The sequence below is a fragment of the Cebus imitator genome, unplaced genomic scaffold (assembly GCF_001604975.1).
Source record: "Cebus imitator isolate Cc_AM_T3 unplaced genomic scaffold, Cebus_imitator-1.0 Scaffold354, whole genome shotgun sequence".
In the NCBI taxonomy this organism is placed as follows: Eukaryota; Metazoa; Chordata; class Mammalia; order Primates; family Cebidae; genus Cebus; species Cebus imitator.
This window is the reverse complement of record NW_016107669.1, coordinates 170418-186583: the sequence shown is the minus strand read 5'-3', so window position 1 is coordinate 186583 and position 16166 is coordinate 170418. Positions and strand designations below refer to the sequence as shown.

General features: G+C 40.6%; 1 protein-coding gene across 8 annotated transcripts; it reads left to right on the top strand.

Moving 5' to 3' along the window:
- Nucleotides 1-1634: 1634 nt before the first annotated feature.
- On the top strand, nucleotides 1635-9360 carry CLDND1 (claudin domain containing 1). Of its 8 annotated transcripts, none has more exons than XM_017506344.1 (6): nucleotides 1635-1850; nucleotides 3008-3058; nucleotides 3263-3572; nucleotides 5683-5793; nucleotides 7635-7772; nucleotides 7947-9360. In XM_017506344.1, the coding sequence occupies exons 3-6, from the start codon at nucleotides 3281-3283 to the stop codon at nucleotides 8165-8167; spliced, it is 762 nt and encodes a 253-aa protein (XP_017361833.1). In that variant the 5' UTR covers nucleotides 1635-1850; nucleotides 3008-3058; nucleotides 3263-3280; the 3' UTR covers nucleotides 8168-9360. The 8 variants fall into 8 exon arrangements, with proteins under 8 accessions (XP_017361833.1, XP_017361834.1, XP_037586501.1 ...); XM_037730573.1 differs by having other exon boundaries at nucleotides 1678-1850; nucleotides 3015-3058; nucleotides 7677-7772; XM_017506346.2 differs by having other exon boundaries at nucleotides 1678-1850; nucleotides 3015-3058.
- The last annotated feature ends 6806 nt before the right edge of the window (nucleotides 9361-16166 follow it).

Below are 16166 nucleotides of genomic sequence, written 5' to 3'. Positions count from 1 at the left end.
ACCAAAAAGCTGTTTTCACTACGCTTACTGAAATATTATATATATTCAATGAATATTTGCAAATACTAGTAATTTAATGATTCTTTCCTAAGTGCCGGGTTCTGTGCTGGGCATTTTATATGTACTTTCTCACTTAATCCTCACAATGATCATGTGGAATAGATGCTACGGTCAACATCCATATTTTGGAAAAAAGACAACCAAGACTTAAAGAAGGTTAATTCTCCAAAGTCATAAAATGAGTATATTCAAGTGTGTTACCATGATAGTCAGTTACTCTAATACCAAGTTTGCTACCATGTCAATTACTCTCTTTAGTTCCTTTATCTATAGACTGAAGTTGTTCCTTCTTTTCTCTCCTTTAAACTTCTCTTTTGCCTGGTTTACTGACCACATGATCTCAGTGGAGAGTTAAATCTGAAAGTAGGGGATTTCTAGTGAAGGCCGATGGATGCATTTCCTGGTGTATAAATGCATTTATGAGTCTTACATTGACAATTTGCCTGCGCTCCTCCACCACTTTCTCTAGTTGGTGCCTCTGACAAAAATTTTTTTATTACATGCTATATGTGAAAATCCAGAGTCATGTTTGAATATTATATTTGGCTACCTTATTATGTGCTGTATATGAATACCAGTTCACCCACTCAGGTGAAAGAAACGTAACTACAGACAGAGAAACATATCATGCCTTTAATCTGTCAAAGTGGTAGAAATTCAATATCAGCTTGAAGCTCCCATCTTTCTCCTGTGCTAAATTACAAAGCATTAGGGGACAGAGTGAGGGTTTGAAACTTCTGTCCTTGAGTCAGTTTTCCCTGTAGGTTACTATTGAGAAATCCACCATTTGCTGGTCCCAGGCCACCACGTTAATAATTCCACACATGTTACTGCTAAGATGCGCCTGTCCATGAATTTCTTGTGTGTCAAACCTGAGGGCTCAGATTCACTGTTGCCTCTGTGCCACACATCATCTGCAACCTCCAAGGCTGTCCATGACCTTCTCTGGTTGAGTGATGTTCTCCAAATTTCAGTCTTTTTCCTACTATACCCACAATTTTTTAATTCATTTTTGACATATCAGGTGTCCTCAGTATTAATATTTTAAAAATTAAATGAAAAAAATTTAAAAAGGAACATTACTACAATAAAAAACTAGTATCACTTGTCATGAAAAGAAGGCAGCTACAAACACACATTTTATGAAACCCAAATAATGTCATTACATTCTTGATGGATACTGTCTACAGGTCACATACTTCTTAGCCTAAACTTAGGCAATAAAATCAGAAGGACGCTCTGCTCCAGTGCGAGGGATTCTGGGGGAGGGAAATAAAATGGGTCAATGTTTCACAAGTAGGATCGCATTTTCGCTCATTTATACTTAGATCTAGAGGCAGGGTAGTGTGTGATAGGGAAAGCACAGGACTAAGTCAGACCTAAGTTTTACAGGTCGCGGTCATTGACTAGAGGTGACCGGAAACAGGCCGCTTTACTTTCTGGACCATCGTCCCTTCCTCCCTAAAATGCAAGAATCCAACAGCCTAGACTTCCCTTCTGCGCAGCAGCTTGCCCCGCGGAGCTGAACTACATCTCCCACAATGCACCGCGAGCGGCGCCGGGAATGCCTACCGCCGCCTCAGACAGCTTTCAGGCTGTCCCTCCTACAACTCCCACAAGGCCCCTCGGCCCCCGGGCCGCGGCCCTGCCCGGGGTGGGGGCGGAGGCGGAGGCGCGGGAGTTATGGAGGGGGCGGGCTCTGCAGGGAAGTGCGTCAGAGGAGGCGCGGGGAGAGTAGGGTGCTGTGGTCTGAGCTAGAGGGTGAAGCCGGCTGTGCAGGAGGATGGGCGGTGAGTGAGTGGGACCCGCGTGGCCGGGCGGGGGTCCGTCGCGGTTCGACGTTCCCGGCGGTTTGCGGAGGGGCCCCGTTCCCGGGCGTGGTCGGGACTGGGCGGGCTCCGGGCGGCGGTGGTGTCCCTGGGCCGAGCCCTCTAGGGCGGGGCCTGGTCTGGTACCTGGGGCCGCTGGCGGGGGGCTGCGCACGGCCGCCCCGCCCCGCCCCGCCCCGGCCCCGGCCTCTCCGGCCCCGCCGTGCCCCGGGGGGGTGGCCGCGCCTGGCGTCCGGCGGGGACGCGCCGCCGTTCCCAGGCTGGGACCCTTTACGGTCATTGGAGAGCACCAGGGCGAAGGGGGCATTTTCTAAAAACCAAAATGCAAACCCAACTTTCTGAGTTATCGTTATTGTCACTGCCCTTGCCTTTCCCGAATCGCTTCCCGTTTTCCAAACTCAGCGACCGCAGTTGGCGAGTCTGTTTTTCGTGCACCTTCGTCAGGTGTGGGGTACGGTCACGGTGTGTACTTGCCGCGTAGTAGTTGACTCAGCGCGATCCGCCTTGAGTCGTTTTGCTGCGGCCATTTACTACTGCCGCGGAGCCCCGTCCACGCCTTGGGACGGTTCATATTTTGAGAGTTTTCTGCCGGGCTAAGGAGGGATCATTTAGTTTTTGCGGATATACATTGCACTTAGGATTTAGGGAGAGAGCAAGGTTTCGGTTGAGGAGGTTCAGAAGTATAAGGAATAGGGAGAGTAGACAGCAGTGAAGCATTTGGCAGCGTCAAGACGCTTGGCTTAGCTTTAATGGATTAGGGAGAGATTGCTATCTAGCATTATTACATGTTATTGTTCTCTTTGCTATTTTATACACCTAACACAACCTTTCCCTCGGGGTTAACAAACATCTTCCACTCTGTTTTCCATATGGCTCCTGACTCTTACCTTTGTTTTTAGGAGGCTTACCTCTTCAGAGGAAACTGGGAGAAGCCAATTTCCACTGCTTCCTTTTCCTGTGCCTTTTTAACACTCAAATCCAGAACACTTAATCCTCTGCAGCTTGTGCAGAAATTCAGTCTGTAATTTAAAATGTGTGCACGGTACACTGCTGATCATGGGCATGTGTGTTGTTTGTATCTGTAATGTGTATGTCCATTTCAGTGTTGTCTGTTTTAGTATGCAGGTGATAGACTAGAGAACAAGACCTCTGTCTCCGTAGCATCCTGGGTATGTGAGCATTCAATAAGTACTTTTATGAGAATGCGTTTTGTTTTAAACTTAATTAAAAACGTGCTTGCTTTCTAAAAAAAATTCTTAATGGTTATGTACGAAGGCATGGGGAATCGGGTGAAGGGTCCTTTGGAATAATTCAAAATAATCTTTCTTATTTGTCCTTAAAGTCTAACTTTTTTTCCTTCAACTTTTAAACAGAGCAGTCTGAATGCCAGAATGGATAACCGTTTTGCTACAGCGTTTGTTATTGCTTGTGTGCTTAGCCTCATTTCCACCATCTACATGGCAGCCTCCATTGGCACAGACTTCTGGTATGAATATCGAAGTCCAGTTCAAGAAAATTCCAGTGATTTGAATAAAAGCATCTGGGATGAATTCGTTAGTGATGAGGCAGATGAAAAGACTTACAATGATGCACTTTTTCGATACAATGGCACAGTGGGATTGTGGAGACGGTGTATCACCATATCCAAAAACATGCATTGGTATAGCCCACCAGAAAGGACAGGTATTTCTCTTATTTTAACTTCTCTCTCCTTTACCTGTTTAACAATAGACAAAACAACCTAATGATTGCCCAATTACATGTAATGTAAGTAGCTTTGTTGGTTCTGTCTCTCCTTAAGGGAATAAATCATGGTGTATCTTCTCTTCCTACCACCTTCTCTCCCCACCTTCTCTGCATTACCATGGTACTCATCAATATTGGCTGGATGAGGAACTTTTCTTATCCTGAGAAAGCCGTTTAAAATTTTTGTACTTACTCGTGCATTAGATACTTTTTATTAATCTCACACATGTCATAAAGAAATAGTTGAAAAAGTACATCAAAAGACTTTTAAAATATTTGGCAACTAATAAAGGACTACCATCTAAAATCAACTCAACAAATTGTTCTTTTATGAGTTAGCTGTATTATACTATATATCATTTGCTCCTGTGACTTAGAGGATATAATTTCACCAGCTCTACATTTAAATCTGTCTAATTATGAGACTATTTTGCAACAATCTTGATGCAGAGTTTGTAGGTTAAGATATTTGTATTACAGAAGTAAAAAAAACCACAGCTAAGTTTTTCAGGTTTATTTTGCAGGCATTCTTATTTAACACTTAAAGGTTTTAATTTCCAGTTATTAAAATGGTAGCCTTAGACCTCTTTGTAAGGGACAACTTTACAGTTTATTTATAATTACTTCTGTTGGCCCATTAGTGGGGGAGCATTGTATTCAAATCATAGCAGAACAAGCTTGAGTTACCACATATCAAAAGGATGATATGTCATTGTATCTGAATAAAGAGGTAATTTGAAAGGAAAGGGGAGAAAGTTGGTTAAAAATTCATTGTAAAATGTTCAGTTTGACTTATGAGGTCACAGGGGCACTTGATATTGATTTTGGAGTTGATAGTGGAGTGTTATCACTTGACCATTCATTAAGCAAATATTTATTGCATGCCTTCATGTTCCACGGCCTCTTAGCTGGGAGGACATCAGGAAAGAGAACAAAATCGTTACTCCTGGGGAGCTAGCATTCTAATAAAGGATGAAAGGCAGTAAACAGAATAAAACAGTATAAACAGAATAAATAGTATATTAAAAGATGACATGTGCTATGGCAAAATAGAACACTAAAGGGATTTGGAAATATGTGGGAAAAGGAGTACTGGGGGCCATAGGTTATGATTTTCAGCAGGATACTTAAGGTAGGTCCTATTGAGAAGACACCACTTGAGTAAAGAATGTAAAGACTAGATGAAAGAGTTGGCTATATGGGTAAATGGGGAGGTAGTCATTTAGGGTGGAAAGGACATCTGCTGCAAAGGCCCTGTGGCAGGAGCATGCCTGAAATATTCAAGGACCAGTAAGGAAGCCACTGGGCTGGAATGAAGGGAGAGTCGGGAAGGTGGGAATGCTGCCAAAGACCTGCTTTGGGAGTGGTACTGGGCCAAATCCTGGAAGACTCTAGGCATAGCGAGAACTTTGGTGTTGACTCCAAGTACAGTGGTGAGCCATGATCTGGTCACCCAGGCTGTTGTGAGAACAGAGGCAGCAGACAAAGGTGGAAGCTAGAAGACTATGGTTAGGAGGCTATAGAAGTAATTCAGGTTAAGTGATGATTATGACTCACACCAGAGTTGTAGCCCTGAGCAGCAGCTGCTTTCTGGACATAGTTTGAAGAAAGAACTCCTAGGATTTCCTGATAGAGTGTAAATATACAAAAATGACTCTCAAGTTTCCGGTCCAAGTAACTAGAAATGTGGAGTTGCCATTCCCTGAGATGGCGATATGACTGGTAAAGCAGGGTTAGGCAAGAAGATCGACATTCCTATTTATTCCGGTGTTTCCTCCCCTTCTTCCTAGGCTTCCTATGTAGCTATTCTGCCATTCATTTTACTACTTCCACTTTATTTTTCTTCCTCGTGCCTATGTCTTCAGCCTGCTACTGAGGACCGGTGGCATCCATTGGACGCCTATGAAACCTGTGTGTCAATCAGGGCCAGAGGAGTTGCTGACCCCCCTGGAAACGTCTTTTACTTTTTACTTTGGAGAATAATTACTGAAAGAGATTTGTGTTAAATGTTTATGATGAAAACAACAGGCACTTGTTCTTGTTCCAGAGTCATTTGATGCGGTCACAAAATGTGTGAGTTTCACACTGACGGAGCAGTTCATGGAGAAATTTGTTGATCCCGGAAACCACAATAGCGGGATTGATCTACTTAGGACCTGTGAGTACTTTGACTTCACCAGAACGATTGGGGGAGCAATGATAATTTTATTTGTCTTTTTTTGGACTCTGTTTTTGGAACAAGATGAGTTAGTAGATTGTGCCAACTTTTAAATAAGATGTCTAACAGTATCCAGTGAACTCTGTTCTGTTGATCACATATTTTACAAGGTAGATACATGCTTACCAAATTTCAAATGATTTGAAGTTGACAGGGACAACTACTTAATTGGGTGATGGGGTCTAGATCTTCAGAAGATATTATTAATGGGCCCATTTAATAAGAGGAAATTTAGTTGGAATAACTTACAATTCCTGCATTTGAGTTAAACACTTTCCACTGCTTGAGTTCAGATAGATGTATGTGAAAAAATTTGACTGCAAGCCCTAAATGAGTCAATGAGTTGTCAGGCCTGCCCAAAGTGTTTATCCAGTCTTAGGAGGTAGTAACAAAAGGGTGGATGACAAAAAAGATGAAAGTATTTATTAGGAAAAGTCTATTTGTTGATGGTCAGGCAGCCCATGAAATACTGTCATCAGATTTGAGCCTCAGTTTTCAGGGCTATAGGGACGTCCCTTGTCCAGAAGAATGACGATGTTGTAAAAGAAAAGGTTGAATAAGATGTAGGTATTTAGTTTTATAAAAAGAATATATAGCAAGCAGTTTATTACTAGAGTTTTAAGGGAAGTAAGTGAGAAAAACACTTAAGTTCCAGAAAGTGAAACCAGCAGTAAAAGGTAAATTTGGTCAAGGTGGATATGAATAGATTTCTAATAATGAATATTATCTAAAAATGGAATCACATGTTTTATAAGGTCATCAGGTTTTCCCATGTTGTTGAAGGATTTATGATAATTAAAACTACCTTTTATTGAGTTCTTATATATTTCAGATTCTCTGCTTTGTGCTTTATGTAATTCTTTCAACAGCCCTATAAGACAGGTCATTTATAATTACCATTAATATACTTGTTGTTACTGCTTTTACATCCTATAAAGACTTAAATATTGTTGGTAGGTAGAGTTGGAGTGATTTTTGTATCAAATCCTGGCTCTACCACTTACTGTGTTACTTTGTACAGGCTATTTACACTTTTTTTTTTTTTTTCTGAGCTGGAGTCTCGCTTTGTTGCCTAGGCTGGAGTGTAGTGGCATGATCCTCCACCTCCCAGATTCAAACAATTCTGCTTCAGGCTCCTGAGTACCTGGGATTACAGGCACGCACACTATGTCTGGCTAATTTTTGTATTTTCAGTAGTGACGAGGTTTCACCATGTTGGCCAGGCTGGTCTTGAACTCCTGACCTCATGATCCTCCTGACTCAGCCTCCCAAAGTGCTAGGATTACAGGCGTGAGCCACTGCACCTGGCTTCCTCCTATATATTTTAAATCATCTTTAGATTACTTCTAATACTGAACACAATATAAATGCTATGTAAATAGTTGTTATATATTTTAAAATTTGTATTATTTTAATTTTTTTTTTCCTGAACATTTTTAACCCTTGGTTGGTTGAATATGTGGATGCAAAACTTGCAGATTTGGAGGGCTGACTGTACCTGCTTTTTACGGTTGTTGGGAGGATTAACACAGTAAATGTGTAGACAGATATTTCCTGGTATGTAATAAACCCTCTGTAGTCGCTACCTGTTAGTGTCCTTTCACTTTTATCAGGATTAGGTTAGCATCTTTTTGAATAACACACTTTAGAAAGGATGCCTCATTGTTAAAATAGTTCTCACTTTTTGAGAAAAGAGCTAATTAAAACTTGAAAGAAATTGCCATTGTGGGAAAATGGTCTGAAATCATGGTCACATTTCTATTCTTCTTTTTAAAAATCAGATCTGTGGCGTTGCCAGTTCCTTCTGCCTTTTGTGAGTTTAGGTTTGATGTGCTTCGGGGCTTTGATTGGACTTTGTGCTTGCATTTGCCGAAGCTTATATCCCACCATCGCCACGGGCATTCTCCATCTCCTTGCAGGTAGGTTTTGCCATCATACTTACCTTTTAGCTTCTCCCTGTCTCCTTAGGGACCAAAGAGTTACAAATCTTAAGGGTTCATGTATTAACTGCCCTGTCACACTGCCTGAAAAGCTCTTTACTGTGCTTTTACCCAGCCATGTTTTTTTTTTTTTCCCCTGAATTTTCCCTCAAGGTCTGTGTACACTGGGCTCAGTAAGTTGTTACGTTGCTGGAATTGAACTACTCCACCAGAAACTAGAGCTCCCTGACAATGTATCGGGTGAATTTGGATGGTCCTTCTGCCTGGCTTGTGTCTCAGCTCCCTTACAGTTCATGGCTTCTGCTCTCTTCATCTGGGCTGCTCACACCAACCGGAAAGAGTACACCTTAATGAAGGCGTATCGTGTGGCATGAGCAAGAAACTGCCTGCTTTACAATTGCCATTTTATTTTTTTAAAATAATACTGATACTTTCCTCACCTCCTTCTCAGTTGTTTTTAATTTTTATTTTATTTGTGGATATACCATTTTATTATGAAAATCTATTTTATTTATACTCATACACCACTAAATACACACTTAATACCACTAAAATTTATGTGGTTTACTTTAAGTGATGCCATCTTTCAAATAAACTAATATAGGTCTAGACAGAAAGAAATGGATAGAGACTTGACACACATTTATGAAAGATAATTGGCAGAGGAATTTGACCCAAACAAGTTCTGCTAATGTCTGTTAGTTTTTTTTGTTTTACTGAAGTGTCTATCTATTCAACTGAAAACTCTCTAATAATTTCTCTGGGAAACCTCTCATCATTGTCCAAACTTCATGTTCACTTTGCTGTTGTAGATAGCCAGTCAGCCAGCAGTGTTAGTGCTGCTTTCCAAGACTTAAGCATTATAAAATTGGGAAATTATCTAATATCATTTTCCCTAAGCATTGGCACATAGCTTCATCTGAGGTGAGATATGGCAGCTGTTTATATCTGCACTGGTGTCTGTCTACAAAAAGTGAAAAATACAATGTTTACTTGAAATTCTCACTTTGTAACTGCAAGAATTCCAATTCAGCCAGACAAGGATTAACATTATTATTTTTAACTCTCCATAAAATTTTTAGTACCACCAAATCATTTGGGATGTTTTTCCTTTCCTCTTCACATACCAGGGTTATTGAAAGTGTGCTTTCTTTTTAACTTATGTTACAGTTACAAAGTAACATTCCCCAACTGCTATTTAGTTACTCTAGCCCAGTACCATAAAGAACGGTTCACCGTAATGACCCTCCAGAGCTGGGAAACCTACCACAAGATCTAAAGTTTGGCTGTCCATCAACCTCCAACTATGGTCTTTATTTCTTGTGGTAATATGATGTGCCTTTCCTTGCCTAAATCCCTTCCTGGTGTGTATCAATTTTATTTAATGTGTTCTAATTCAGTCATTTTTATAAGTATGTCTATAAACATTGAACTTTAAAAAAATCTTATTTATTTATTCCACTACTGTAGCAATTGACAGATTTTAAAAAAAAGTAACCTCATAATTTCTTACCATAACCTAAATGTCTTTTTTTAAAAAATAAAATTGAAAATGAAAAGGACTCAATGAATTGTATGTAGAGTGTTTGAATTGATTTGAATCTCAACACTTTAGGATAAAGAAGTGGCGGGGAATCTCTGTGGCTATCTGTGGAAAGTGAATCTTGCTGTACAGGGCTGTCTTTATGTCCTGTGTTTGGGTCTCTTGTTTTATCTTATGGAAAAGGGGAACTCCTTCCCCCTATTAGAAATAAAATCTTTCTTTTATTTTTCAGAATTTTAAACCAGGTACCCAAAAGTAGTTTTGTGATGTCTACATGTCATACTTAATGTGGCTAGTTTTCTGTGAAGTCATTTAGTGGCTGTGGATGTTTGTGTTCTATATTAAACAATCAAGTCAGCTTCTGACTTAGAACAAAGCCAGCATGACTCTATAGCCAATTATTGCCCGTGAAATGGCTGGTTAACTCAGGCTTCTATCTAATCTTAATTCTTAAAGATTCATTACTCTTCAGCCCCTTCTGTGGAAGATGGAAAAGAGAAAAGCTAAGTGAACAAACAAAACACCTTTGGGAATAGGATATGGAAATTTTTGGGAGCATGACATTTTTGTATCGGTCAGTTATTTTAAACAATGTCTCTGCCTCTTACTACCCCAGAGTTACATGGGAAGCTATCACCATAACCTCTGCTGCTATGTGTTGTAGTTGGTATTTTTAGCGTGTTGCAGGGTAGCTGAGGTCATCTTTCCTGCAAAGACTCTTCTTTGGAATATATAGTGCTATATTGTTTCATTTAATGGGAAACGGATTCTCATCAGGTTGAACCATATGAAACTGATATATTCAACCGTTTTTTATCAACCTAATACATAAAATCAGTGGCAAGGCAAATCCTATTAATCTCTTTTCATTTAATCTTTGAAAGCAACCTCCAAAGTAAAAAAATTTAAGATTTTTCAGAATGAATTTTATGGCAATTTAAGAAGTGTGTTTAAAGACCTTTTTAATTTTATAGCTCCTAACTAAATTATGTGGGTAAATATCTTCTATGATTTCTAGCAAAAGACTCTTTTCAAAATTTATTAAGTATAGCCATAAAACACCAGAATTTGGTACAATAAAAAAAGGAATTCTGGAATAATTTACTTGTTCAGATAACACTAAGTATGCCTTTTGTCTGTACCATATTACGCTAGAGTTTCAAATTCATAATCTAATGGCAGTGTGTTAAAATTTCACCTGCTGTAGTGGGGGGTGTGTTTGTTTGTGCATATATGCAGATGTTCATTAAGGGAGAGGATAGGGTTGACAATTACTCCTGGGTGAATTCATTTAGTCGTATGATAGAGAAGAATGAGATGACCACAAAACATCACTTTAGTTTGTTTTTCCATTCCAGAAACATCACCAAATTGCAGACTAGCATGGTTAAAACCTATAGATCCTGTCATGTTCAATTGACTAAAATATATAATCAGGGCATTTTAATACTTAGCCTTCATATAAACTTTTACTAAAAGTGAAAACAACCTGTTAACCTAATTTTGCTGATTGCAAAACTTTCTTTTTCTTTTTTTTTTGTTTGAGATGGAGTCTCACTCTGTCACCCAGGCTGGAGTGCAGTGGCCCAGTCTCTGCTCGTTGCAACCTCCACCTCCCAGTTTCAAGCAATTCTACCTGAGCCTACAGAGTAGCTGGGATTACAGGCGTGCGCCACCATGCCCAGCTAGTTTCTGTATTTTTAGTAGAGATGGGATTTTACCATGTTGACCAGGCTGGTCTCGAACTCCTGACCTCAAGTGACCCACCCACCTTGGCCTCCCAAAGTGCTGGGAATTACAGGCATGAACCACTGGACCTGCCTGATTGCAAAACTTCCTGAAATTCTCTAGCAGCTAAAAGAGCAGTTAATGGGTGCTGCTCTGAGGATGCAAATTGTCATTTCACAAGCTTGATGCAGCCATGTCCTGGCACAGATGGGTGGAGTCTTTTGTCCTCTTTTTAGCACTCTTCTCAAAGGGAATAATGATTCATACCTTGAAAGGCGAGGAAAAAACAAACACATCTCAATTATTTTTCTGTTGCTCATCAGGTGTTTTTATACTCCCATCATAATAAGACATTTTTCGCTGGGATCAAATTACAGATATATGCCATCATCTCGCAAATTCATGATGTGAAAATCCTCAGTTGTAAAAGAGTAACAGAATTATTATTTGCCCTCCAGAAGAAGTTGCCATAGAGACATTACATCCTCTTCAGTGCCAGAATTTCTGTTACTAGCATTACATGTATGCAAATAGACATTATTTGACATATAAACCTTTACATACTTTCAGCAAACTTTTTTTTTCCCATTTATCTTATTGCATTTTAGATTTTGGGGTACATGTGAAGAACATGCAAGATTGTTGCATAGGTACACACGTGGCAGTGTGATTTGCTGCCTTCCTCCCCATCACCTACATCTGGCATCTCCCCCCTTGCTCTCTCTCCCCAACTCCCCACCCCCCACTGTCCCTCCCCTATTTCCCCCCAACTAACCCCAGTGTGTAGTGCTCCCCTCCCTGTGTCCATGTGTTCTCATTGTTCAACACCTGCCTATGTGTGAGAACATGTGGTGTTTGATCTTCTGCTCTTCTGTCAGTTTTCAGCAAACTTTTATAAAAGCAAGATCCAATTTATATTACTTTGCATATTTGCAAAGGTTTAGAAATGTGAACTGAGCGAATTTTCTTTCTGTTGCTACACCTTTTAAAATATCTGAGTTATGAAATAATGTCCACTGTTACTGTCTCAGGATGTGAACTTTACCTTGTCTGTCCTGCAGCCTTTCAGCCCCTCCCAGTCTTCTAGCCTTTTGTTCATCTTTTTGCCCCTTAGCTTGTATTGTCATGGTATGTTCACAAGCATGTTTGGTTCTCCTGCTCCTATAATTTCCCATGACACCTTCCTTCACAATTCTTAGCCTTACCTTCATGGACTGTGCTGTCCAGTTTTCTTAATCTTAAGATATCAAGGATGGCTGTTCAGAACTGCAAAGTTGATTCTATAAAAATTATGCTGTATGCCTTCAACTGCTTTATAATTCTAAGCATCTTTATTGATCTTTTAACACCCTGCCACACATTTTTCCAAGTCTCTACAAAAGTTAGTTGTTGGAATTCTTTTTTCTTCCTGCTTAACGTCCATGGAAGGAGTTTATGCTCTCTTTTAGAAGGGAATATTGGAGTCAACTCTTGTAGTATCTCCGAGCCTTATTTGATTCTCTATATGAAAGAAGAATATATTATCAGGGTTGGAGACATTGCTGGAATCAGGGCATCCACAAGGAGTAGCATGGTATATGGTGGTTAAATATTTAGCTTGGGAGACAGAATACTAACTTCGTAATCCCAGATCTGTCTCTTGTCTCTTAGCCTTTCTGTACACCCCTTTTCCCATCTGTGAAATGCTGTGATTATCATATGTCCCTTAGAGTTGTGATGGGTATTATGTAAATTGCTTAGCATAAAGTAGTCACTCAGAAACTGCTAGTTATGACTGGTTGCATTTTGAGGGATTGGAGTTGCCAAGCCTATCAAGTGGTGGCTCTTAGCCTAAGCTGCACATTGGAATTTCCTGGAGAACTTAAACAAATGCTTTCATTCCAGAGAATCTGATTTAGTTGGCCTGGGCTATGGTCAGTCACTGCAGTTTTTAAAACCGTTCCAAGTGATTCCAGTGGGCAGCTATATTTGAAAGTTATGTTTAAAAGCAAGAAACAGGATTCTGTCTCTCCTAGGCAGATTGTGAAAGAGATAGTGGGCTGTGGAGTAATCAGACCTGGCTCAGTGTCTGTAGTCTGCCTTCTAAAAGCCATTTCTCTTCTGTGCTTTCCACGCTCTCTTCTGTTGACTGGCTCTTTGTGACAGCTCCCAGTCCATCACACCTGTGATGGTTGGAGGTGTGTATGAAGAGTCTGCTGCACAGATCCAGTGCACTCCTGGTTCTCAGGTTCAGATTTGGCAGGATGTAATAGGAAGCCTTGTTTGTTTTGACTTCAATTCCAAATTATTTTCTCTAATCCAGTACTTTCAGGGACCCTGTAATTTGAGGTCATCAGGCCTCTATAAAGACAGTGAATATTTTGATCCCTGTCTGGTTATCAGTTCATTGTGTTCATACTGTTGGTTAAAACTAGGAAGGAAAGAGGCATGCGTGGGTGATTAACTTCTACCCAAGCCAGAAATTCTGAGGATGAACATATAATAGCATTATCTATAAAATGGGATATTGCCTGCCTCACAGGTTTTTGTGACGGTTGAATAAGAAGGTATACGTGTAAGTGGTTAGAACATCTCCTGAAACATAAGAGTTCAAAAAGTGTGTGGTATTATTTGGTGATTAATGCAGTGCATGGTAAGGAGGCAGCCTTTGCCTGATCTGTGTGGTGAAGCTCTAGGGCATGCAGGCCTCTGGCTGTTGGGACTTACCACAAGGCTGCACTCCAGTGGGGATTAGAACTGGGGCTGGTGCCACATTATTGGGGAAGAGTCTTCTGTTTCCAGTTCAGGTTTGTTTCAAAACAGAAAAACCTTCATTACTGGGGCTTTTTAGCCATACAAGCATCTCAAAGTGGAAGAATTTTTGCTTTTAAAACTCATATTTTAATTCTTTTTCTCAAGTAGGATGGCACTGCTGTGGAACATCTGGTTTTTTAATGATTGTGCTATATCAGTTGGTAAATCAAGATAAATGTATCAAAAACTGTTGTTAGTCCATTTTTGATTGTATACCAGAATACCTGATAATGGGTAATTTATAAAGAATAGGAATTTATTTTTTATGGTTCTGGAGGCTGGAAAGTCCAAGGTACCAGCAGATTTGGCAATTCTGATTCCAAGACAACACTTTGCGTGCTGCATGCTTCAGAGGGGAGGAAAACTGTTCTTCACATGGCAGAAGAAGGGAAGGGCAAAGAGAGAGTGAGAGGGCAAGAGTGGGCCAGACTGCATGAGGGTGGAGCCCTCGTGGCCTGATCACCTCTCAAAGGTCCCACATCCTAACAGTGTTAAAATGGCAATTAAATTTTGACATGTGTTTTGGAAAGGGCAAACTTTCAAACCATAGCGCTATCTCTATGTTATTTAAAATTGGACTGAGGTCCATTGAGGGAACTGGAAGAACTTGGATTCCTGTGGTTTGTTTGCAGGCTCCTGAAATCAGTCTCTACCACATGCAACCCAATTAGATTTGGACAGTTGTTTTTAAGTTCTGAGGGTGGAAGTAGATTTCAGGGACCCACACCATGGTTCCACTGCTGACTAATGGTGGGTATTATTCACGAGCACTTAACGAGATGCCAAGTGGCACTTGTTACCATGGACTCAAAGGAGGATTCAAAGATATGAAAAATAAGACATATCTAAAAAATTCTAAAGAGAATTCAAACACTTGAAGCTAAAACACCCTTCTGATGGTTAATATAAAGTGTCAACTTGATTGGATTGGAGGATGCAAAATATTGTTCCTGGGTGTGTCTATGAGGGTGTCGCCAATGGAGATTAACGTTTGAGTCAGTCAGTCAGTGGACTGGGAAAGGTAGACCCACCCTCAGCCTGGGTGGGCGCCATCTAATCAACTGCCAGCATGGCCAGAATAAAAAGCAGGTGGAAGAACGTGGAAAGACTGGACTGAGTCTTCTGGCCTTCGTCTTTCTCCTGTGTTGGGTGCTTCCTGCCCTTGAACATTGGACCCCAAGTTCTCCAGCTTTGGGACTCGTGGACCTTTGACCACCGACTGAAGGCTGCACTTTTGGCTTCCCTACTTTTGAAGTTTTGGGACTTGGACTGCCTTCCTTGCTCATCAGCTTGCAGATGGCTTATTGTGGGACGTCACCTGGTGACCACGTGAGTCAATACTCCTTAATCAACTTCCCTTTATATATACGTCTATCCTGTTCGTTTCATCCCTTTAGAAAACCCTAATACAGCCCTCCAGGACTCACTTAGAGGCAGCAAGTACCAATTTATCATCCTAACCATTCACCCCAGGCCTTGACACTCCACTAAAACTCCCCAACCCCCAAGCATTTGAAATAAGATGCCCAGGGGAGGGAAAGAGAGGGAAAGGCCTTGAGCCTTTGAGTGGAGAGTGCTGTGGCCTCTCCCTCTTCCTCATAGAAGATTAGGCGTGGACTCCTTCCTATGTGCTAGACGCCACTTTAGGCGAACAAGTAGAGCTACTCTGTAATTAATTCATGACTTTAACATCCATAGAACTACTCTAATTTAAACAGATCTGTTTGCAATCCCAATTCTTTTTACTGGTTTTGAAACGTTGGGCAAGTTCTGTCATTCTTTAGGTCTCAGTAGGAGAATAATGCCCATTTTTCATGTTCACTGTGAGGTTTATAAGGTAATATATGTAAAGTGCTTAGCATGGACTCTGGTACATTTTAAGCTTTCAATAAATGCTAACCGTTATTAATCTTCAGATGATTTCAAATCCCCAGTCCTGCCTTCTCTCCTAAACTCCAAGTGCAAATTCCTAAGTGCCTTCAAGACAGCCTCATTGAATATTTTCATGATACCTAAAATGTAATATGTTTAAATTTACACTCATCTTTCTTCTCGAAACTGTACCAATTCTCATTTGTTTTACATGTTTTCCGATCAACTAGACTTTTAATGTTGACATCATCTTTGACTCCTCCTGTTCCCTGGTCCTCTAGATTAAATTAGTTATCAAGGTTTTTTGATTCTATTCCAGTAATGCCTGTCTCACTGAAACTCTCCTGTCTAGTCACCTTAGTTTAGGTTCCCACCTGGATGATGATGGTAGTCTCTCTGCTGGTATCCTTGCTAATAACTAGCTCACCTGAAACCCA

Coding starts and splice junctions, on each gene's coding strand:
- CLDND1 (XM_017506346.2), top strand. Junction 3,573..5,682: donor TAGCCCACCAGAAAGGACAG/GTATTTCTCTTA, acceptor TTCTTGTTCCAG/AGTCATTTGATGCGGTCACA. Junction 5,794..7,634: donor GATTGATCTACTTAGGACCT/GTGAGTACTTTG, acceptor TTTAAAAATCAG/ATCTGTGGCGTTGCCAGTTC.